At 36.1% G+C, this 18,836-nt stretch overlaps 3 protein-coding genes and 1 non-coding gene across 6 annotated transcripts; 2 read left to right on the top strand and 2 right to left on the bottom strand.

Annotated features, from left to right (window-relative positions):
- The first annotated feature begins 2,334 nt into the window (after nt 1-2,334).
- LOC102607683 (protein MOTHER of FT and TFL1) lies at nt 2,335-3,665 on the top strand. The gene is made up of 4 exons (XM_006467849.4): nt 2,335-2,673; nt 2,864-2,925; nt 3,026-3,066; nt 3,222-3,665. The coding sequence occupies exons 1-4, from the start codon at nt 2,470-2,472 to the stop codon at nt 3,443-3,445; spliced, it is 531 nt and encodes a 176-aa protein (XP_006467912.1). The 5' UTR covers nt 2,335-2,469; the 3' UTR covers nt 3,446-3,665.
- Nucleotides 3,666-4,340: 675 nt separating this feature from the next.
- On the top strand, nt 4,341-8,265 carry LOC102607989 (uncharacterized). Its single transcript, XM_006467850.4, has 5 exons — nt 4,341-4,606; nt 4,967-6,305; nt 7,168-7,437; nt 7,518-7,673; nt 7,854-8,265. Exons 1-5 carry the CDS (start codon nt 4,599-4,601, stop codon nt 7,971-7,973), a joined length of 1,893 nt encoding a protein of 630 aa, XP_006467913.2. The 5' UTR covers nt 4,341-4,598; the 3' UTR covers nt 7,974-8,265.
- Nucleotides 8,266-9,665: 1,400 nt separating this feature from the next.
- LOC102608274 (lysine-specific demethylase JMJ28) lies at nt 9,666-17,890 on the bottom strand. 3 transcript variants are annotated; one of them, XM_006467851.4, is made up of 13 exons: nt 17,556-17,888; nt 15,341-16,732; nt 15,110-15,255; nt 14,484-14,589; nt 14,257-14,389; nt 14,070-14,133; nt 13,215-13,965; nt 12,227-12,556; nt 11,116-11,637; nt 10,970-11,042; nt 10,801-10,886; nt 10,246-10,365; nt 9,666-10,136 (listed from the first exon to the last, which is right to left on the bottom strand). In XM_006467851.4, the coding sequence occupies exons 2-13, from the start codon at nt 15,950-15,952 to the stop codon at nt 10,065-10,067; spliced, it is 3,015 nt and encodes a 1,004-aa protein (XP_006467914.2). In that variant the 5' UTR covers nt 15,953-16,732; nt 17,556-17,888; the 3' UTR covers nt 9,666-10,064. The 3 variants fall into 3 exon arrangements, 2 of the variants coding, with proteins under 2 accessions (XP_006467914.2, XP_006467915.2); XM_006467852.4 differs by having other exon boundaries at nt 13,215-13,962; XR_003063741.2 differs by lacking the exons at nt 9,666-10,136; nt 10,246-10,365; nt 10,970-11,042 and having other exon boundaries at nt 10,801-10,939; nt 11,043-11,637; nt 17,556-17,890.
- MIR397 (microRNA MIR397) lies at nt 17,569-17,724 on the bottom strand. Its single transcript, NR_129315.1, is given in 1 exon segment — nt 17,569-17,724. It is a non-coding gene; the product is annotated as a microRNA MIR397 (primary transcript).
- Nucleotides 17,891-18,836: the final 946 nt, after the last annotated feature.

Below are 18,836 nucleotides of genomic sequence, written 5' to 3'. Positions count from 1 at the left end.
TACTACTACTGATTCTATTATTATTATTATTATTATTACCGTTATAATAGCTCCGTTCAGGAAAAGGAAATAATCTTATTTCTATTTGCATGATTTCAATAACTATTTTCTGCTTAATTTCTTTTATGCTTTAATATTTTCATTTAGCCTATTAACTAACATTTGGTAACAAAGCTTCTTCAAAAACTTTGGGTGAAGATTATTCCAGTTCTCCAGCATGGCTAATTCAAGTCAAGTTTCTATGCCCGTTCCAGTTCCAATACTGGTCTTCGGAGGTGACAACTATGATTACTGGTTCATTCAGAGTATTTGGCTGCAGACGCTACATTCATATTCCAGAAGAAAAAAGAAATAAACTAGACGAGAGAATAAATAAAGGGATATTTGTGGGTTACAGTACTCAGTTAGAAAGGTACAGAATCTACAATCTAATAATAATAATTATTACTATTACTAGTGTAATCAATTATAATAATAATTATAATTTATAATAATCAATATTATTATTTGATTTTGTAATGGAGACAAACGACAAAATCATAATTTTAAAAATTATGAAGAAGAACGGAAATTGTTGGTTCAAGGAATCAGAATCTGATGCTCACGTCTCCCTTTCCCATGAAAATGGAATTCTCACTCCTCATTCTCAAATTTGGTGAGCCCCACTGATTTCTTTTTAATTCCCAAATGTAAAATAAGTTGGTAAATAATGGAATCATTTTCATTCCTCTATTCTGATTCTTCAATCTGAGAAGTAAATGAATTATAATTTAGGAAAATGTTTACGTTATCAAATATAACTGAAAAGAAAAAAATGTAGTGATAAATCCACTAACTTATTTTTATATAAATTGATATGATATAATCACAATGATTAAAATAAATCATATAAGTCATGTGAAATTTTTATGTAACTAATCTGATAATATTACATTAGTTTTGTACAAAAATTGTGACCATTACAAAATTGTTCTATTGTCTCGAGCATTCAAAATTTTGTTTTTAAAATATCAAAAGGCTTATACTTAAGGCCTGATGTTACGAACCCTTTCGCGAGGCTCAGTCCATACAGCAGATAGTTTAAATTCCAGGCCCAAAAGGAACGTAGTAATGTTGGACCTTAAATGGAACCGGAGCAGGATAGTAAACGTCTGGGTCTGGGTGGAGCCCATAAGAAGCAAAAGAGTGACTTGAAGTCTGTCCTGTTTTAAAATCTGGCACCTTATTCGGTCAGATCCACTGGGTCCAAGTTAATCAGGCGAAGAAAGACGAGCAACTGACGGAGACGTTACCGACACTGATTGCCATCTCATAGTGAAAGTTGAACAATTGAAGACTGCATATGGTTCAAAATTTCTAGATGAGTGTTACGTGTAATCTAGTAAGAATTAAGTCATGTGTACATGGGTCATGTTATAACGTAACTTACATCAATTTAAGAATACTATTCATGAATTTAAATAGTATTTGATTATTGATATATCTTGAGTTATTGGATTAAATTTTTTTGATAAATATATATATATATAATGTAAGTTACCCGCAACCCATATATATAAAATTATTCCGACACAAGATTGGTCATTCCGTATTCGACCGATGCTCTGCCAATGACCTGCGACCTGCATACAACAGCACTTCACGTCTGTCCTATTTTTCCTTCGACCGACACTCTTAACAGGCACCGTTCCATTCAATAATGTTGCCACCCCTAGATGATGGTAACCATGTGATTTTTTTTTTTTAATTTGAATTTAATTACGCGTAATTGAACTGAGTCCACCCACTCGGCCGCCACTAACCTCCTATCCAATAACGTTGATAGTACCTATAAGCCAGCCACTTACTTCATCAGTGGACAGTGGGAGCAGCTACACTTCTAGCTAGGACTAATTAAACATGAAAATATTTCTTTCCAGTTTTCCAAATTTGAACACATGAAAATCTTTCTTGCTCTTTTAACTTCAATTGGATTAGCATATTAATATTAGTGTTCTAACTAAAGAAATTTTACAAGGCTATTCCCTTTCCAGGAGAATTTTATTAAAATTCTCTCCGACAGAAGAGATGACGATTGACGAGTCCTTGTCCCAACAGGACTATATAATGTATGGCGGACATTAAGAACCGGCAGGCAGGCGCAAGAGCAACACGTGTCCCCCTTGGCACTATCATTGCGGACAACAGACGCGTTACTCATCAAGTCTTTCGATTACGTGTCACTCATCCACCGCCTCCATCCAAAAAGGAGAACAAAGCGTGTGTCAAAACAAAATCAAAAAGTTGGGCCCAAATGATATTAATAAATAAATAAATAAATAAATAATCACACGTTAAGTAATGGATGAATAAAGACGGGGAGGGAGAACGCAACGAACACATTCCATTTTATTTCTGGGAGTCCAGGGTGATCGGTTTGAAATTGAAGAGAAAAGAAAATTACAAGTCACAAGAAAGAAGCACGTCGACATGGCGCGGTCTATGGAGCCACTGGTTGTTGGGAGAGTGATTGGAGATGTAGTTGACATGTTCACTCCAGCCACTGAAATGACGGTCCATTATGGGACTAAACAGGTTGCTAACGGCTGTGAGATCAAGCCCTCTGCTTCTGCTGACAAGCCCAGCGTCCAAATTCATGCTCCTCCTCCTGCCTCTTCCAATCTCTACACACTTGTGAGAACCGAATTAAGCCGCTAAACTTTTTATTTTAATTCTCTGTTTCTTTTCTTTATTTCTCTAATATTAAACGCTTCTTTCTTTCTTTCTCTTCTTTTCGTTTTGTCTATTACTTCTTCAAGCTAAAGCTTGATTTTTTATTTGGCAATTTATTTTGTCATGTCATATGCTCTCTGTATTTTTATAGGTTATGGTGGATCCCGATGCTCCAAGTCCGAGCGAACCCAGATACAGAGAGTGGCTCCATTGGTACAGCAATATTAATTACGGCTGAATTTATTTTTGCAAAATTATGAACACAATTAATAGATATTTAACGGTAACGGGGTTTCTTGATAACTAACTGCAGGATTGTTGTAGATATTCCAGAAGGATCAGATGCCACCAAAGGTATATTTAAATTACACAATACTGCCTCTTTTTTTTTTTTTTTTTTTTCTCTCTCCCAAAAAGCTTGACGTACAGAAACATCGTGAACTTCAAATAATAATAATGATTGTTGCTCTTTGATAACAATATAATAATAATAATAATAATAAATGTAGGAAAAGAGTTGGTGGCATACATGGGACCCCAGCCACCCACCGGAATCCACCGCTATGTGTTTGCGCTCTTCAATCAGAAGGGTAAAGTGATGGCCGGTTGTCGACCTCCCGACGCTCGCAGCAATTTCAGCACCCGCCGATTTGCTGCTGACAATGGCCTTCAGCCTCCAGTTGCTGCTGTCTATTTTAATTCACAGAAAGAAGTTGCTGTCAGAAAGCGTTGACGAATGTTGTTATTGAGTAGCCTGATGAAATGTTGTCAATGATTTTTTCTGTAATTATTAGCAAAACATATTTGGGTTTATTTCTGCGTGTTTTTTTTTTGCCCTTTTGGTAATTTCTTTCGGTCGCGCTTCTTGAAATTTTATTAGTTTTTAGTAGTAGTAGTGTCAGGAAATTTGTACTAGACATCGACGGGTGAAAATTATATTGTTTGTTTGTTCATTTTTAGATCTATTTCATTTCCAACCTCAGAACTTATCTTCTCATTTTGTCTTTATTTTTATTTTGTTTAATTTTTATTAGTTTATGATTTTATCAAGCACCTATCGTTGAATTTCAAAAAGACAAGCTCAAGGATCTGAATCTTATATTTCTTTTAGCGGTGATTAAATTCATAAAAAGTATAAATTCAGAAAGTCTAAAATATCATAGTAGTTCGAATTGGTCTATTCAATTTGGTATTGAATTTTAAAAATCAGTTAGAACAGAATTAAAATAAGAAACTGATCATAAATTGAGGTTTTTAATTTGAATTGGTTTTATTCTTTAAATATTAAAATTTTCTAATATTTTATTTTATTTTTTATATATCATCTCATCTCATATCATGAGATGTAGCAGTACTTTAATATAAAAAATATTAGTAAACTTTTTCGTTTCGATCTTAAAATTTGTAGTGTCCTCCGGAATTTTTTATTCATTTTCTTGGAAAAATTATCTAACCGGAATGGAAAAACCGTTTAGAACCGGTTTGGTCTGCCCACATGGATGAAAAATATTTTATTTTTAATGAAAAAATGACGTGGAAATGAAACAAGGAGAAGAAAAGCCCACGACAGCAAAGCAAAATCAGCAGCCGTCCTAGTCCAAATACTAGTAATAGTAAATGGTCTGAGCCAGCGGGTTCACATTGGCGGCCCATCAAGGTGATTTTTCTTTCTTTCTTTCTTTCTTTATTTCTCTGCCCGTGCGTCGCGCGGCGCTAGGTATCTAAAAATCTCAGCGAGAAAGCGAAAGAAGGAAAGGAAACACAGGGAAAACCGAACAGAATCTGACGACTAGAATCAATGAGAAAATGCTTTCCATAGCAACCACTATCATTCACCGTAACAATTGCACGTTAGCATCAATCCATCCTCGCCTCTTACAATCGCCATGTCCAGGTCGCTTCCCTTGTCTTACTTCTCTGGAACTAGTCATAATCTTAAGAGTTAGGATTGCCATCTCTTTTCTTTTATTTCTTTCCGTCTTAGCTTTTGATTTTTTGTTATTTGATTTTTTTCATTTTTTTCATTTCCTTTAATAATTGTATGAAATTTCACTTTTTTTTTTTTTCCAAATCAGAATACGGGAATGAATAGATAAATTAGGATCAATATTTTACTGTTGGCATTTGTTTTTGTTCAGTGAGCCTGTTCGTAATGAACTTTAAAGCTAAGATGGTAAATTAAATAATGGAAAGATTGGCGCAAATCTTTTTTTTATTTTTTATTTTTTAATTTACTGCAATGTAATTGGTGCAGAGTTTTGACATTTCGAAATATTCGGAGAGCTGCACAATCCGTTCTTACAAATGAAAGGGGATATCATTCAGAATTAACAAAGTATGGGGCAGTAGTTGCAGTTGGTTTGCGTGTGCCCTACTATAGATTTTACTCGCATTATGGCTTTCCTAGTGGAGGACATTGTTCGGTCCCAGTGTATAATGTGAAGCAGCTTCTTTGTAGGAGTTGTTCAGTTAGGAGTTTATCTGTTGCCTCTGCAAGCAGCGTAGCGACGCATCAAGCCCAAATTGCTTGGAAAAGGCTTTTTGATTATAGTTCTTTCCGTGACCAAATTTTCCCCTGCATCAGTAGGATAGCGCAGGCATTCAGCTTGGCTTTGACACGTTCACCCCTATTAGTTCCTAGTATCATTGCCTTCACATCTGGTCAGCTGGTATGGGCACAGCGAGTGTCTGCAGAGACCGAGTATTTCCCATCTCAAAATGCTTTCTACACACGTGCACAAGACGGGCATGCTTTTGTGACCTCAGTGCTATACTCCCTTGTAGAATGTGTTATTTTGCTTATGAGGGCTCTCTATCTAGGAGTTTTGTTCTCACCTAGCATAATGATGGCCCCTTTTGCCGACTCTTTTGGACCCCAGTTCAGGGAACTGTGGCTACATGTTGTTCTTCGGACACTGGAAACCGCAGGTCCAGCTTTCATAAAATGGGGTCAATGGGCAGCTACTCGTCCAGATCTATTTCCTAGAGATTTATGCAAGAAGCTTTCAGAGCTTCACAGTAAAGCTCCAGAACATAGCTTTGCCTACACTAAAAAAACTATTGAAAGAGCATTTGGCCGCAGGCTTTCTGAAATTTTTGATGGTTTTGAAGAGGCACCTGTAGCATCTGGTAGCATTGCTCAAGTGCATCGTGCTTCTTTGAGATTTCGATACCCTGGTCAAAAGGTAAAGCCTATAGTAGTTGCCGTGAAGGTTAGACATCCTGGTGTTGGTGAATCAATTAGGAGAGATTTTGTGATAATCAACCTGGCAGCCAAGATTTCTAGTGTTATTCCTGCTGTGAAGTGGTTAAGACTGGATGAGAGTGTACAGCAGTTTGCAGTTTTCATGATGTCTCAAGTTGACCTTGCAAGGGAAGCTGCCCATTTGAGCCGCTTTATTTATAATTTCCGGAGATGGAAGGATGTTTCTTTTCCCAAGCCTGTGTATCCCCTTGTACATCCTGCTGTTTTGGTGGAAACTTATGAACAAGGGGAGTGTGTCTCTCGCTATGTCGATGAACTGCAAGGACATGAGCGGCTTAAATCTGCCCTTGCTCACATTGGGACTCATGCACTTTTGAAGATGCTTCTGGTACCATATCTAAATAACTGAATTATGATTTGCTTTTTGCCTTGATTATGCCATTGCAATTGGTGATTTCCTTGTTTTATCATGCATTTATGCATGATTAAATTAAATTCTTGCAGAAATCTCATTGGTTATTATTGCCTACAATTTTTTTTTAATACAATATGATGAAAGTTACCTGTGTAAGTTTTGAACCTTTATAGTCTAAATGACTGGGCCTGAAGTAATTGTGCTTAGTAATTTGCTACTCCTGAGTAATGGATGCATCAGGCCTTTTAGCATAATAGAATTCAGATATTCTCCTTGTTGAAATAACATATTTGACCAGATCATTAAATCTTTGCCGTCCTCCCTTATTTGGTCTGCATTACTGAGGATAAGGATAAGGAACTTTATATGAACCATAAATATTCTAGATTGTTGCGAGGATGATCATATTAGAGGTTATCATTTCTGAAATAGATGATGGGCATTTATGAAATACTTTGGAGCTTCAAAGTTTTCCCATACTGATGCTGAAGACTTACATAATTCGTAATGTTTGTCTGTTCGAAGAAGCTTGATATGCTAATGATGGAACATTCTCCAAGAAATATCATAGAAAACCTGCATTTTCCTTTAAAAGGAATTGAAATGTACATTCAACATGCTCTTAGAGAATTTTTTTTTCTCTATTGACACGTGTATTTTTCCTTTTTGAATTGTGTATCTCTCTCTTTGTGGTTTCTCATGATAACTCTGGGATTTTGTGTGATCCATTATTTTTCTGTTAGATAGTCATAATTTAGAAGTTTTCTAGTAATTTGTCAGTTGTTTCAAAATAGACTGTCAATGTTTCTGAGACATTTTTAATGTCTTTTTCCAGGTGGACAACTTTATTCATGCTGACATGCATCCTGGAAATATTCTTGTTCGGGTGGCTCAGAAGAAATCTTCTCAGAAACGGCTCTTTAGATCAAAGCCTCATGTCATTTTCCTTGATGTAGGCATGACTGCCGAACTTTCTAAGACTGATAGAGTAAATTTAGTGGAATTTTTTAAGGCTGTTGCTCGTCGAGATGGCCGCACAGCTGCAGAATGCACACTGAGATTGTCAAAGCAACAAAACTGCCCAAATCCAAAGGCTTTTATTGAGGTAACTATCATACTTAAAAGGCTATAGATAGAAAACTCTTCGTCTTAAAGTCTGTCGCTTTTAACATAATTTTTTAATAGGAAGTGGATGAGGCTTTTGCCTTCTGGGGTACTCCGGAGGGTGATCTGGTCCATCCTGCTGAGTGCATGCAGCAATTACTTGAGAAAGTTCGGCGTCATAGAGTCAATGTTGATGGAAATGTTTGCACTGTGATGGTAACAACTTTGGTTCTCGAGGTAATTATCTCATATTTTTTCAGTCAATTATGAAAAAGTTTGGTGTTGGTTGAGTAGCCTAGTCACAAGAAGAATACTAGCTGACATGGGTTAAGAGCTGTTCCATACTATGATTATCAGTATCTTCAATGCTGTATGTGACAGTTTGTATGCCTTGTGGTGTCTATTTCAATTTTACAGGGTTGGCAGCGTAAGCTTGATCCTGGATATAATGTGATGGACACATTACAAACATTGTTACTGAAAGCTGATTGGGCAAAGTCTCTTTCCTACACGATTGATGGACTAATGGCTCCATGAGAAGGTCCTTATGGCGTTTTTTTTTTTTTGTGCTGATCCTTTGAAACAATTTTGACAGTGAAAGACCTTATAATATACCGGTCCCAGAAATAATACAAGCCTCGCGGAGTTCTTTTGCTAAAATTTTGTGACTTTCCTTTTAAATGTGAAAATTTTGTTCTTTAGTACTTGTTCCATTACTTTACCACAAATCATTATTGTAATATCTCAGCCTCCACAACTTGCACACAAATGGTGATGGGGCGCAACAATTGACTCGAATAAAATGGTTGACAGTATTCTTTTTTGGCTAGTTTTCTTTATGTACAGTGTGTACTTCTTCAGTGTAAAAGCAATAATGTTATTTTTTCAAAGTTCTCTAATGCGGCAGTGAACTATATTGAATTTTTTTACTTCTTTTTGTCTGATGGCAGACGTGGTTGAAATAAGCATAACACGTTCACGGCTGTTTCAAAACAGAAGAACGTTATTTCCTTAATAATGTCTCACAATTTTGGTTCTAAGTGATGTGGCAGCTCACTGCCATAGCCGTTTTAAGTTATTTTTTATATTTAATTTAATGAATTAACTTCAAATTATCCCCCGAAGTTATTATGTAACCATGTCAGCTCTCCTCGCAGAATATGAGTTGTTTGACAGTGGTGATATAAGAGCGAAGAAAAGTGAGGTCCTTTCAGTGAATGCAAACTGAGACAGTACGGTCCCTATGCTATGCTATGCTATGCTGTAATTCCTACTGTTACCCCACTTTAAGGTTTCCCTTTAAATCAGGGGGTAGTATCTGGAAGTAGGTCGCAATCTATGACAAGTTACAAGTTCGGAAACTTGATCACCTACTTCAGTCACTGGTAATCCCACTACTTTACTGTTAGCCAGTTAGGTTAGAGTTTGTTTGGTCGGGATCAAAATCAGTTATTTGATTTGATGAAAAATTTATAATATTTTTCTAATTTATAAAAAAATTATTATTTATAATTATAATTACAAAACATTATCAACTTTTATATCACTCTTAATTCTTTTTTCTTCTTTTCTTAAAAGAGCAATGATTCAATATAAATCAATCCTAATAAGTCATTAACCACTAACTATTAGTCAAAAAACTTTGACAAAATAACTTTTACGATGCACGAGTCTCAACTGCACGATGGAATTTCACTGCAAAATCCCTTACAGTTTAAAAAAAGTGAAACAGAATAAACTCTAAATTTCTATTATTTTATACTTAATTTACCGGTAATTTCAGACAACATAAGACACAACCGATAGGAACAGGGCATTGTACTTCTGTTGGCAAGCAAGAAATGCTATTGGCTGAGCAAATCGTGGTCTCTCACCTAAATGTGCATCTCTTTTCTGTTGTCAGTTATCACTCCTCAAATACCTAGGACAGACAAATCTCTTAATAATTTACACTAAGATTTCATCCAAATCTGCTCACCAACAGTGTACTGTTAGTATATCATTGTTAAAGAAGGATTCATTTACCTGATCTGGAGCATTCGTAATTTTTATTTATTTATTTTGGAACATTTATACGTATATTACAATCAGAAATGTAATTCATATTTGCTCATATTTACAATCAGAAATCTATTACAAACAAGTATCATTCCTTGAACATTTGACAAGTATTATCAAATAGGGACAGTGGAACTATATTTCAACAAGCAGTTTAATTGACCTGTTCAATTAAATTAATTTTCAATAATATAAATAACCAATAGCTGCAGCTAAGCTACAAATTTTTCATTGAGAATCATTTACAATTTTCTTAGTTCTAATCCATCTCAAGAGTTGTCATATGATCTGATTATAAGTATTTTTTCCAGAATGTTGTCTCTCTAATAGCCCATAGCATTAGGGAAAAAAAAGAAAAAAATTTATCCTATATACACGAAAAATTATCAAATTCCTAATAACAGTTTGAGTTATGTACTCAAATTTGGCTGGAGTTACCCAACAGGCAACTCAACTCCAGGATAATGTAGGCAGCCACAGACATAAATTGGGCACCATTCTGTGACATGTCTCATGTGAAGTGAACTTGACAGAGAACCACAAAGTAAAAATTTTACATCCAATGGGCACTTACTCTGCACATGTAAGCTCACGAATTTCCTTGACTGCTGTATTAATAGCATAAAGAGCCATTTTTGTCACCTGCTTTGGCCAACATGATAAAACCATTTTCAATTGACCCAATCAGTTTCACATAAGCAAAGATTGATAATTAAAGAAAATTGGCAACCAAAATGATGATGAATTTCACCTCAAATTTGTTTGCTTTGGCTTTATGGTCAGTAGGAAGCAGTCGGATTTCATCAATCAACTGAATGCACTCGGTAACATTTTCCGGCGAGATAAAGTCCAAAACCACATTAACGCAGGACTGCAGGTAATTATACATTAAACGAACAATAGTAATGCAAATAAATTTCCTATTCAACTTGAAACTAATATAAGCATTTAAACACAACTAATTACACGCTGCTGAAATCAACTATATTGATAAATTAAGAGTCATTTAACTGCAATTTCTGTGTACTTCTTCACTCTCCTCTCCTACTTTTCTCCAATAAACATACTTGGAGGTTTTCAAGTTTTCACACTTTATACCTTTGTAATCAGTTGCAAATAACTCATTGATAGTGACAGACCGATCAAAAAATTTTTAGGGAAAAAAAAGGAAACCAGCGGGCTTCACACATTTGTAATGGCAAAGCCATCACAACGGCCATTGACTAATTTGCACATTGTAATCTGGCAAGTATTAAGAGTTTATGAACTCTACAATTAAGAGTTTCAACTGTGTTACACATTTTACCTTAAGATTCCTAATCTGGTAAGGACATCCGGCAGGAATGATGACAGCTTCTCCAACATGTTGCTCAAAAGTCCAGGGTTCAATTTCTGGACACAGTGAAAGTTTGGACATCAACAGTAAGTTTATTTTTGTTGGGAATCTGAAAAAATAAATGGACAGATATATTTACCAAACTCCTCTTTAAGCCTCATTTTGTGAGTTGCATCAAGAAAGAAATTTTGATCAAGAATTGGATGAACTACCTGCAGCAGAGGAATAATCAATCAGCACTGATTCCATCGAGCTAACAGTATGGCATTTCTATTCTGAACTTACATGATCTTGGAAGCCATTTTTATGAGGAAACTGATTAGAGTGCCTTTTGAGGTATTCAATAAGCTTTGGTACATCCTCTCTGCGAAAAACATCCCATTGGGCACCACAAGACTCTGCCAGTCTTTCCTTAATAAAATAGTTGGAATTATTCTTGTGATCCTTAAAATGCATCCTTTTTTCTGATTTTTTTGAGTTTTGATTAGTCCCACAACCCAGGATTAAGGAATCAGGATCAGAATCAGTATCATAATCCCCATCGTGAGATGAGTTTCTATCTCTGACATTTAAATCACCAGCTTCATGTCTGGTGATTTCTTCTCCTAACACATCACATAATCCAACTTCCTTGTTTTCACAATCTGAATGTGATTTTCCTCCCATTCCATTTGCCATCTTCTGTTCAGGAGCAACTTCCACAGAGTCCGTTTGATGTTGACCCGTGTGCCCTTGCATCAACTCCCTAATATTATTAAGCTGCTTTGTAGATACAGGGACATCTGTAGTATGAGCCAAGACATTAACCTGGTATCAAAAACAGACAGAAAGAAAGGCAACAATTACTCACAAATTCTTCTAAACTCTTTGGCATGATTAATTTGGTCTCTTTTTTTCCCTTTTGTCGATGAGAAACATGACAACTCCTGAGACAAAGGAAGACTAACAAATGCATGCATTGCAGGTGTTACATGGTAACAAAAGTGCATGCAGCAACATGCTTCAGCTTAAACTTCACAATTTTATTTTATTTTTATTATTATTATTTTTGAAGATGTTATCAACTAAAATTCTCAAGTAGAAGAGAATTTATAATTGCAGAATAAGGCACTATCACTCAAGGTTCATATAAAGGCTAGTATTAAAACACTTGAAGCTGGAGATTTGATTCGTCCAGGGGTTTGATGCATCAAACAAACTGCTTGGAGACTCCTAAAACATTCTCATCCTATGAGGTAGGGATACAGCATTAGGGCATTATGGGAGGCAATGCATCTTTAATGTAACATACTAACAGTTAAGGAAAAAACTCAAAGAGAAAGTGCATGAATTAAGTTTTAACAGAGAAGAAAACTTGAATAAAGGATAAATGAAAATGAAAGAGAGCTAGACATACCACATCACATAAATCATAGCATAATTTTGTCACAGAGTCAGCCTGTGCAAGTTCCTCACCACTACTATATGAGATGTACACAGATGGGCCAAGGTCAGAAGTAGGGAAATTCTGTGGAAGCTTTGTAGCAATGTTCAAAACACCTGTTTTTGGATCCATGTATTCAGGAAGTGGTAGGCCACGAATAATCTCAGCATAATGAGCAGGAAACTGTTCTTGGAATAATCGAGAAGAAAGCCAACCCTTCAACTTTAGCTTCTCATTACACATATCAGCGTGCTTTGGCCCCCTCAAAGACCCCAAAAATAACTGCTTGACACCAATTTCTACCTGCCAAATGAAACAGAAGCAAACTGGTTAAATAACTACACTCACTTTCAGATTCTACAATGCAATAAATAGAAACCTACTTTGCAACAGACAGAAATGTACAATCACCCCTTGAGAAAAGACCAACAAACAATGTGAAACAGATTATCATTTTAAATACACAGCTGCTCCAACACAGAAAAGAATATTGAAATGACTGAATAAGCATGTTTAGCTTTAATTTTTCAATAAATAAACCAGTGAAAGATAGTTTTATGAGTGAAAAACGCAGAAGCTCACAGTCAGAACTCTTACAATCTTTAACCTAGAAGATGAAAAATGGATAGGTATTTAAGCTCCATTTTTCTGCCAAGCAGCTTAGCGTGATACCATGGACGAATTGCTTAGTGTCCCAAACTTTCATATACACAAAGGGCATCAATTTTTTTGGAAATGACAGAACTCCAGACCACCATTAATGGAAAGTTTATGTAGCTTATAAAAATGCAATATTCTCGTCTCTTACCTCATAATTGAAATCCAACATTAAGTTCACATATTAGAATTACTAGACACGTCACCCCACAAAATATAGTTATGGTCCATTTACCAAGCAAGATGAGAGATGAGAGAGAGAGAGAGAGCAACATCTATAAGTTTAAAAAATGGTCACACTAACCTCGAACCAGTCGGAGCAACCAGTTTCTTCAACTGCTCCTCCATCATTCTCAGATTTGAGACTACTATTCTTAAGATAAGTGCAGAACATGACTATTGGATCCCAACTTAAATCTGATGTAACCTCAAGCACATTTCGAACTATTATAGGTTGACCTTTACGCCAGTGTTTCTGGAAATGCTCAAGTTTGTCACCTTGAACATCCATAAGAGTAGGGAAAAATAGAAAGTTATCATTTGAATTCTCTCTGATAGCAGCTACTTTCAACTGCTTGGTCCCATCAACTTCATGATCCATCCCCGTACAAACCGAGCAACATGAGGACATGTCTATGGTTTCTGGCAACTCATAACAACCTACTATTTGTTCGGCATTAATTTCCAGTTCTTTAGTCCAACACGAAGGGAAAACACATCTCAGATCAAGAAAGCTATCACCACAACCACCAAACTCCATGGGTGGGCACAATATACCAGCAGTGCCATCAGGAGCTTTCCAACTAGGTGATGCTGCAGAAGAATCAAAATATGTGCTGCCATAACCTTCCTTATAGGTCCTTAAAGATTTCTTCTCTAGAATTCGTACTCCAGATGTGCACACTTTCCGTCCGTTTGGACATTTGCAAAGGCGAGCTCTAACACAGCCAGATAAGCTACCTTGCAAAATATCTCGACAACAGCTTAAGCACAGGGTATAAGAACAACTTGCACAGCTTCTATGGTAATCTACAATAGACGTCTTGCAACTACTGCTGCTCCAGAAGTCATGTCATGCATCAGAAAATGATACAAAGTTAAAAGTTATCTACTTTTTATTTCAAGATATGGCATAAGAAATCAGCAGCAAGGAACATACCAGCAATATAGCCTATTATACTTAAATTCAGCCTCCTGTATCTGAACTTCAGACGGGTTTTGGCCTGTCACACAGGGAAACATTAAAGATACCATCTTCTGGCAAAATTTTATGATTAGACGATGGATGTCAGAAGATCAACATGCAGAATCTGAGAACGAAGCTCTAATGGGCAAGTTTTATCTACCTTTTATTTTTGCTTCTATTTCTAGCTCAACGTTTTGGTCCTGGTTTATTTGTCTCACAATGGGAAGAAGCATACAGATCAAATAATGAAAATGTAAAACTTTGTCAACTTCATTATTGGCCTTCAACAAGTCCTGAAACATAATTTGTAGGTACATTGAAGGATCAGTATCCAGCCTGAAAATAGGCATATATTAGTCATACAATTTAGCATATCAATTGTCAGACCTTATAATCAATGTCTCTATATTGACTTGATGAGCAGGCCTTACAGCCACAAGTTCCACGACAAACTGGACATGCCTTCTTAACATCTTCTTGCGTATCAAAATACCTATATTCATTTAGATGTCAAGAGTTTTCAATACCACAACTTTTCTTCTAACTATGATTGGCAAAGCAAAAGCCAAGATAAATCAAAGAGTAAAAAGCTTCATAAATGTCACCAACCATTTAGTGCACGACTAGAAGAAGAGAATGCATTGTTACATGACCTGCTTTTGTACGAAAACACACACCAATTTCTCCTGCTGGATGTGTAACTTCCCAAAACCATTATTTTCTGAACTACCCAAATGTGAGTATGTAAATATGTTTCTACGACAGGTAAATCGTAGCTTCTTTATGTGTCATAAATTAATACTTGCACCATTGGTAATATTATCTTTTCAGAATTAGATTTAATGTACTACTTCAAATATTGAGTCCTAACTCCATGCCAAGTTAGTAATTCTGCATTTACTACTACATTTCGAAGAAAACTACTTGCACAAAAGTAAAGTCATGTATAGGTAGCATGAATAATGAACTCTATGAAAAACTTTCAAAAAAATATAAAAACTAAAAATACATACCACTCTTTCACACAGTCCACGCAGAAAAACAGTTTACGACAACTCGAACACTTAATCAAACTCTGACCCCTTCGCCTACACCAATGACATCTCTTCCTCCTCCTCCTCCTCCTCAAACTCACCACATCCCTTTTATATGGAACTACCTATAACATCGAAAACAGTCAATTGCAAACATTCGAAATACCAAAACATCATTATCATAACCATAATTCTAAAATTATTTAACACCTGCAATGTGCCAACTGGCATTGGTTCAATGTTTTTAGAGCGAAAACGTCTTCTGTTAACCGCTGCCGCCTCAGCCCCTATTTTCACAGCACAAGAAGTACCTGCATTGTCAGAATTTGTACTAGAAATTGCCATTAAGCCATTAGGCAACTCTCGTGTTAACTCTCTATCGCTATCGCTATAATTACTGTTGTCACAGTTCTCTTCATCTTCGAAATCGAAATTTTTTTGCCTCTTTCGCTTTTCAACTTCTCTTTTTAACACCATTCTTATCAATTCCAGCTGTAAGTCTCCTCGCTTTAGTTTCATTTTCTTTAAAGCCTCATCCAACGCTTCAGATTCGCCGATAACTCGCTTCTTCTTCTTTCTTTTGAGTTTCTTCGACTTCCGTGCCCTAATTTCTGTTCTCTGTTGAACCTTGAAGATTTTCTTATGTTTTCTCTGGATTTTTAGCGATTCGGGAACTTTCTCCCTGTTCTGACGGTGACGGCCTTGAAGATGATGAAGTTCGCAGAGCTTTTTGTCCTCCATTACGCGTCGATTGCACCTCCATTGCTTACCATCCGTTCTCTTGCACCGCAGATGGTCCGGCAGATCTTCTTCTTCTTGCATTTTGGAATTTCCGGGGAAAGTTACGGATTTTCCCGGAAACTTTGAAATTTTCTCGGGAAAATTTGGAGGGTGAGGCGAAAGTTTGAGGTTTTAGTTTTTAGTGAAATTGTGGGCGTTTGGAGACTATTTATTATTTTTCAGTTGGTATACTCGAGTGGAATGAATCGAAGAGATAGTGGCATATTCCGTAATTTATGACAGAGATTGAGTCCAATTTGGTCTCCGAGAACTTCAATTTCGTGGCAAATGGAGATCGAGCGGGCGCCACGATTTCGATCGGTGTTTGGTTTCTACTTTCTATAAGTGTACACGCAGATAGAGATATAGAGATAGCCAGATAGGCCTTCTTGGTAGTTATTGTTTTCGCTTTATTGAATTTTCCAGTGCAGACACCTTGATTATATTTATATTATATGATATTTATTACTGTTGTGTTAAGTGCCAATTGCCGCAGGTAATTAGCTTTGCTGCATTTTGTGTTACAAGCTTGTTTTGGTTGAATGATATTTCATTGTTTTGGCACCAGATCAGTACTCAATATTGCTCTATGCATCAATTGCGCGACTGTTATGTTTGAAATTTTTGTCTATAAAAGCCAGAAATGCATGAACTGAGAACAAAATTTAATGCAATTTTTGTTATCTTCTTGTGAATCCGCTGTAAGCAAAGAAGAATCCTGTGATTTTCACTGCATTAGCTGTGTTGTACATCTCGTCTCCTCTGATCTGAACATGGCTTGTAGCAGAAGCATCTTACTTGATTCCAAGATCAGGAACACAACTGTGTGCTTAAAATAATATGGTTATCATAGTATATATAAGAAGGATGCTTTAGTGTTAAAACAAACGTTATTGGAAGAATTTCAAAGTATATCACAGAAGCTACAATTATTTAATGTTATGTATGATAATTTTTTTAAAATTAAATACATACATATATATATCATAACACAATTTACTTATCATTTTACTTATTGTATAATTCATATAGCATGTCAGATGTATTTTCAAATTTCTACAAAAATTAGAGGTGCAAGGGTAGAAGATACAGATGACAAAAAATGGTGCAGCGTAAATAATGCAGTTTTGTGAGGCTTATCAGTTTCTCGGGAGGCTCAAATAAATGTGTGGAAAAGTGTTTTTTTTTTTTTTTAAAGAAAAAAGAAAAAAAAAAAGGGCCCATTAATTTCTGGTTCCAATGCTGAATTATACTTGGAAAGTGGAAATCCTCTTTTTTGCATTGGTGAATGTTGTGGTTACTATCAAGGAGACCAATCCAAGCACGAAATATTGGATTTAAAACACCCGCGCTGATAAATTGATTGATGGTATTATTGACGATTGAGTCACAGAGGGAAAAACAACAAAATTCTCACACCAAACTATCTAAATCAGAGTCATAATTCAGCCATTTGCTTGCAGAGGCTCTGGAAAATGAAGTCAAGGCAAGCAATATTGCAATAGGATAATAAGCAGCAATAAACAGAGTCACAAGGCATTTCATTATTGACAGCGCTGACAATAATTGAGCATATATGCTCTTCAGAACCTCCAAAATTTGAACCAAGACTAAAATTGAAACCAAACAAAGTGAGAAAAGAAACCTGTCAACCGTCATGTGCGTATTATCTGGATAATCCTGAACCAGCAGAGCTAAAAAACATGATCGAGTGCAGCGCTGGTGAAAGAATCCTGGCTAGTATAGAGAAATATCGGCAAAGCACCGACAAATATTCATCAACGCTGCACTCAATGATGTTTTTTTCAATCTGGGAATCTTCAAGTGCTTGTTTCAACTGCAACAGATCCATAAATCTTGGTGTATCATCGCATCTGCTATTATTATATAGGAAAACATGGTCATGGAAACGGAATGTAGTACAGCGACTTTGTATTACATTGTACTACACGTTATTATGCGTGTCTCCGCCCCTCATTTAAGCAATGCTATAAAATCTTTCCTCAACTCAACTTGGCTGTTTGTCATCTCATTGAATTGCCGTCAGAGAACTGTACTGGATTTTGTACTGGAGTATTTGTACTGCATCTTTTCTCCACATGTGATTAGTTTTTCTGGTCTACCAAAATTTTTAGTCGTTTCATGCTAACAACCTTCACACACGACTCCTGGATGTTGATGGGGACCGTTTGATTGGTGGTAGGTCCCGAATTAGCCACTTTGGTGGTTTGATTCCCGCTTGGGATCATTACCTACACTTCCATTAATTAAGTTATTGACCAGTTCCTACATCATCATTTAAAGAAAAGCGATGTGTTGCGTGCTTCGAGCAATATTTAAATCCAAAGAGGATAACTTTAGATGAAGACTTGTACAGGTTATTAATCTTGACAGTCACAGCCTCTATCAGAATTGATAAACGGAGTCTTTAAAATTAAAATGAAGACGCATGAGGGCCTAAATTAAGCTGCAGAACATTGATAGTGTACACATTCATTTCAAAATGATTGTTGCACAATTGGTTACAGAACAAACTTCAATGTGATGATTTATAACAAGATTTGCATTATGTACATAAAAAAATGAAGAGCATAGATACCATTGGTTAAGGACCAAAAAGAAAGAATTCTGTCGTATATAGTAAACAAATCAATAACACCTACAATGTTACTATCTCCTACGAAGAATAATCTTGCCCCCTGCATCATCATGCATAATTTGTAACACTTCATTAGGCGGATGCCGCCAGATTTGAGGCTTCTTCAATAGGTGTCCTAGTTGAGCAAACTTATCAGCAGCTCTGTTGCCTTCCCTATATATATGAGTCACAACACAATTATTAAGTTCTGGTATGATTGATGTTACATCACTAATGTGCCTTTGCACTTCTGCACATCTAACGTGCCTTCTTTGCACAATTATATCA

Source organism: Citrus sinensis, chromosome 2 (assembly GCF_022201045.2).
Source record: "Citrus sinensis cultivar Valencia sweet orange chromosome 2, DVS_A1.0, whole genome shotgun sequence".
NCBI classification, from domain to species: domain Eukaryota; kingdom Viridiplantae; phylum Streptophyta; class Magnoliopsida; order Sapindales; family Rutaceae; genus Citrus; species Citrus sinensis.
This window is presented reverse-complemented; position numbering and strand designations above follow the sequence as displayed.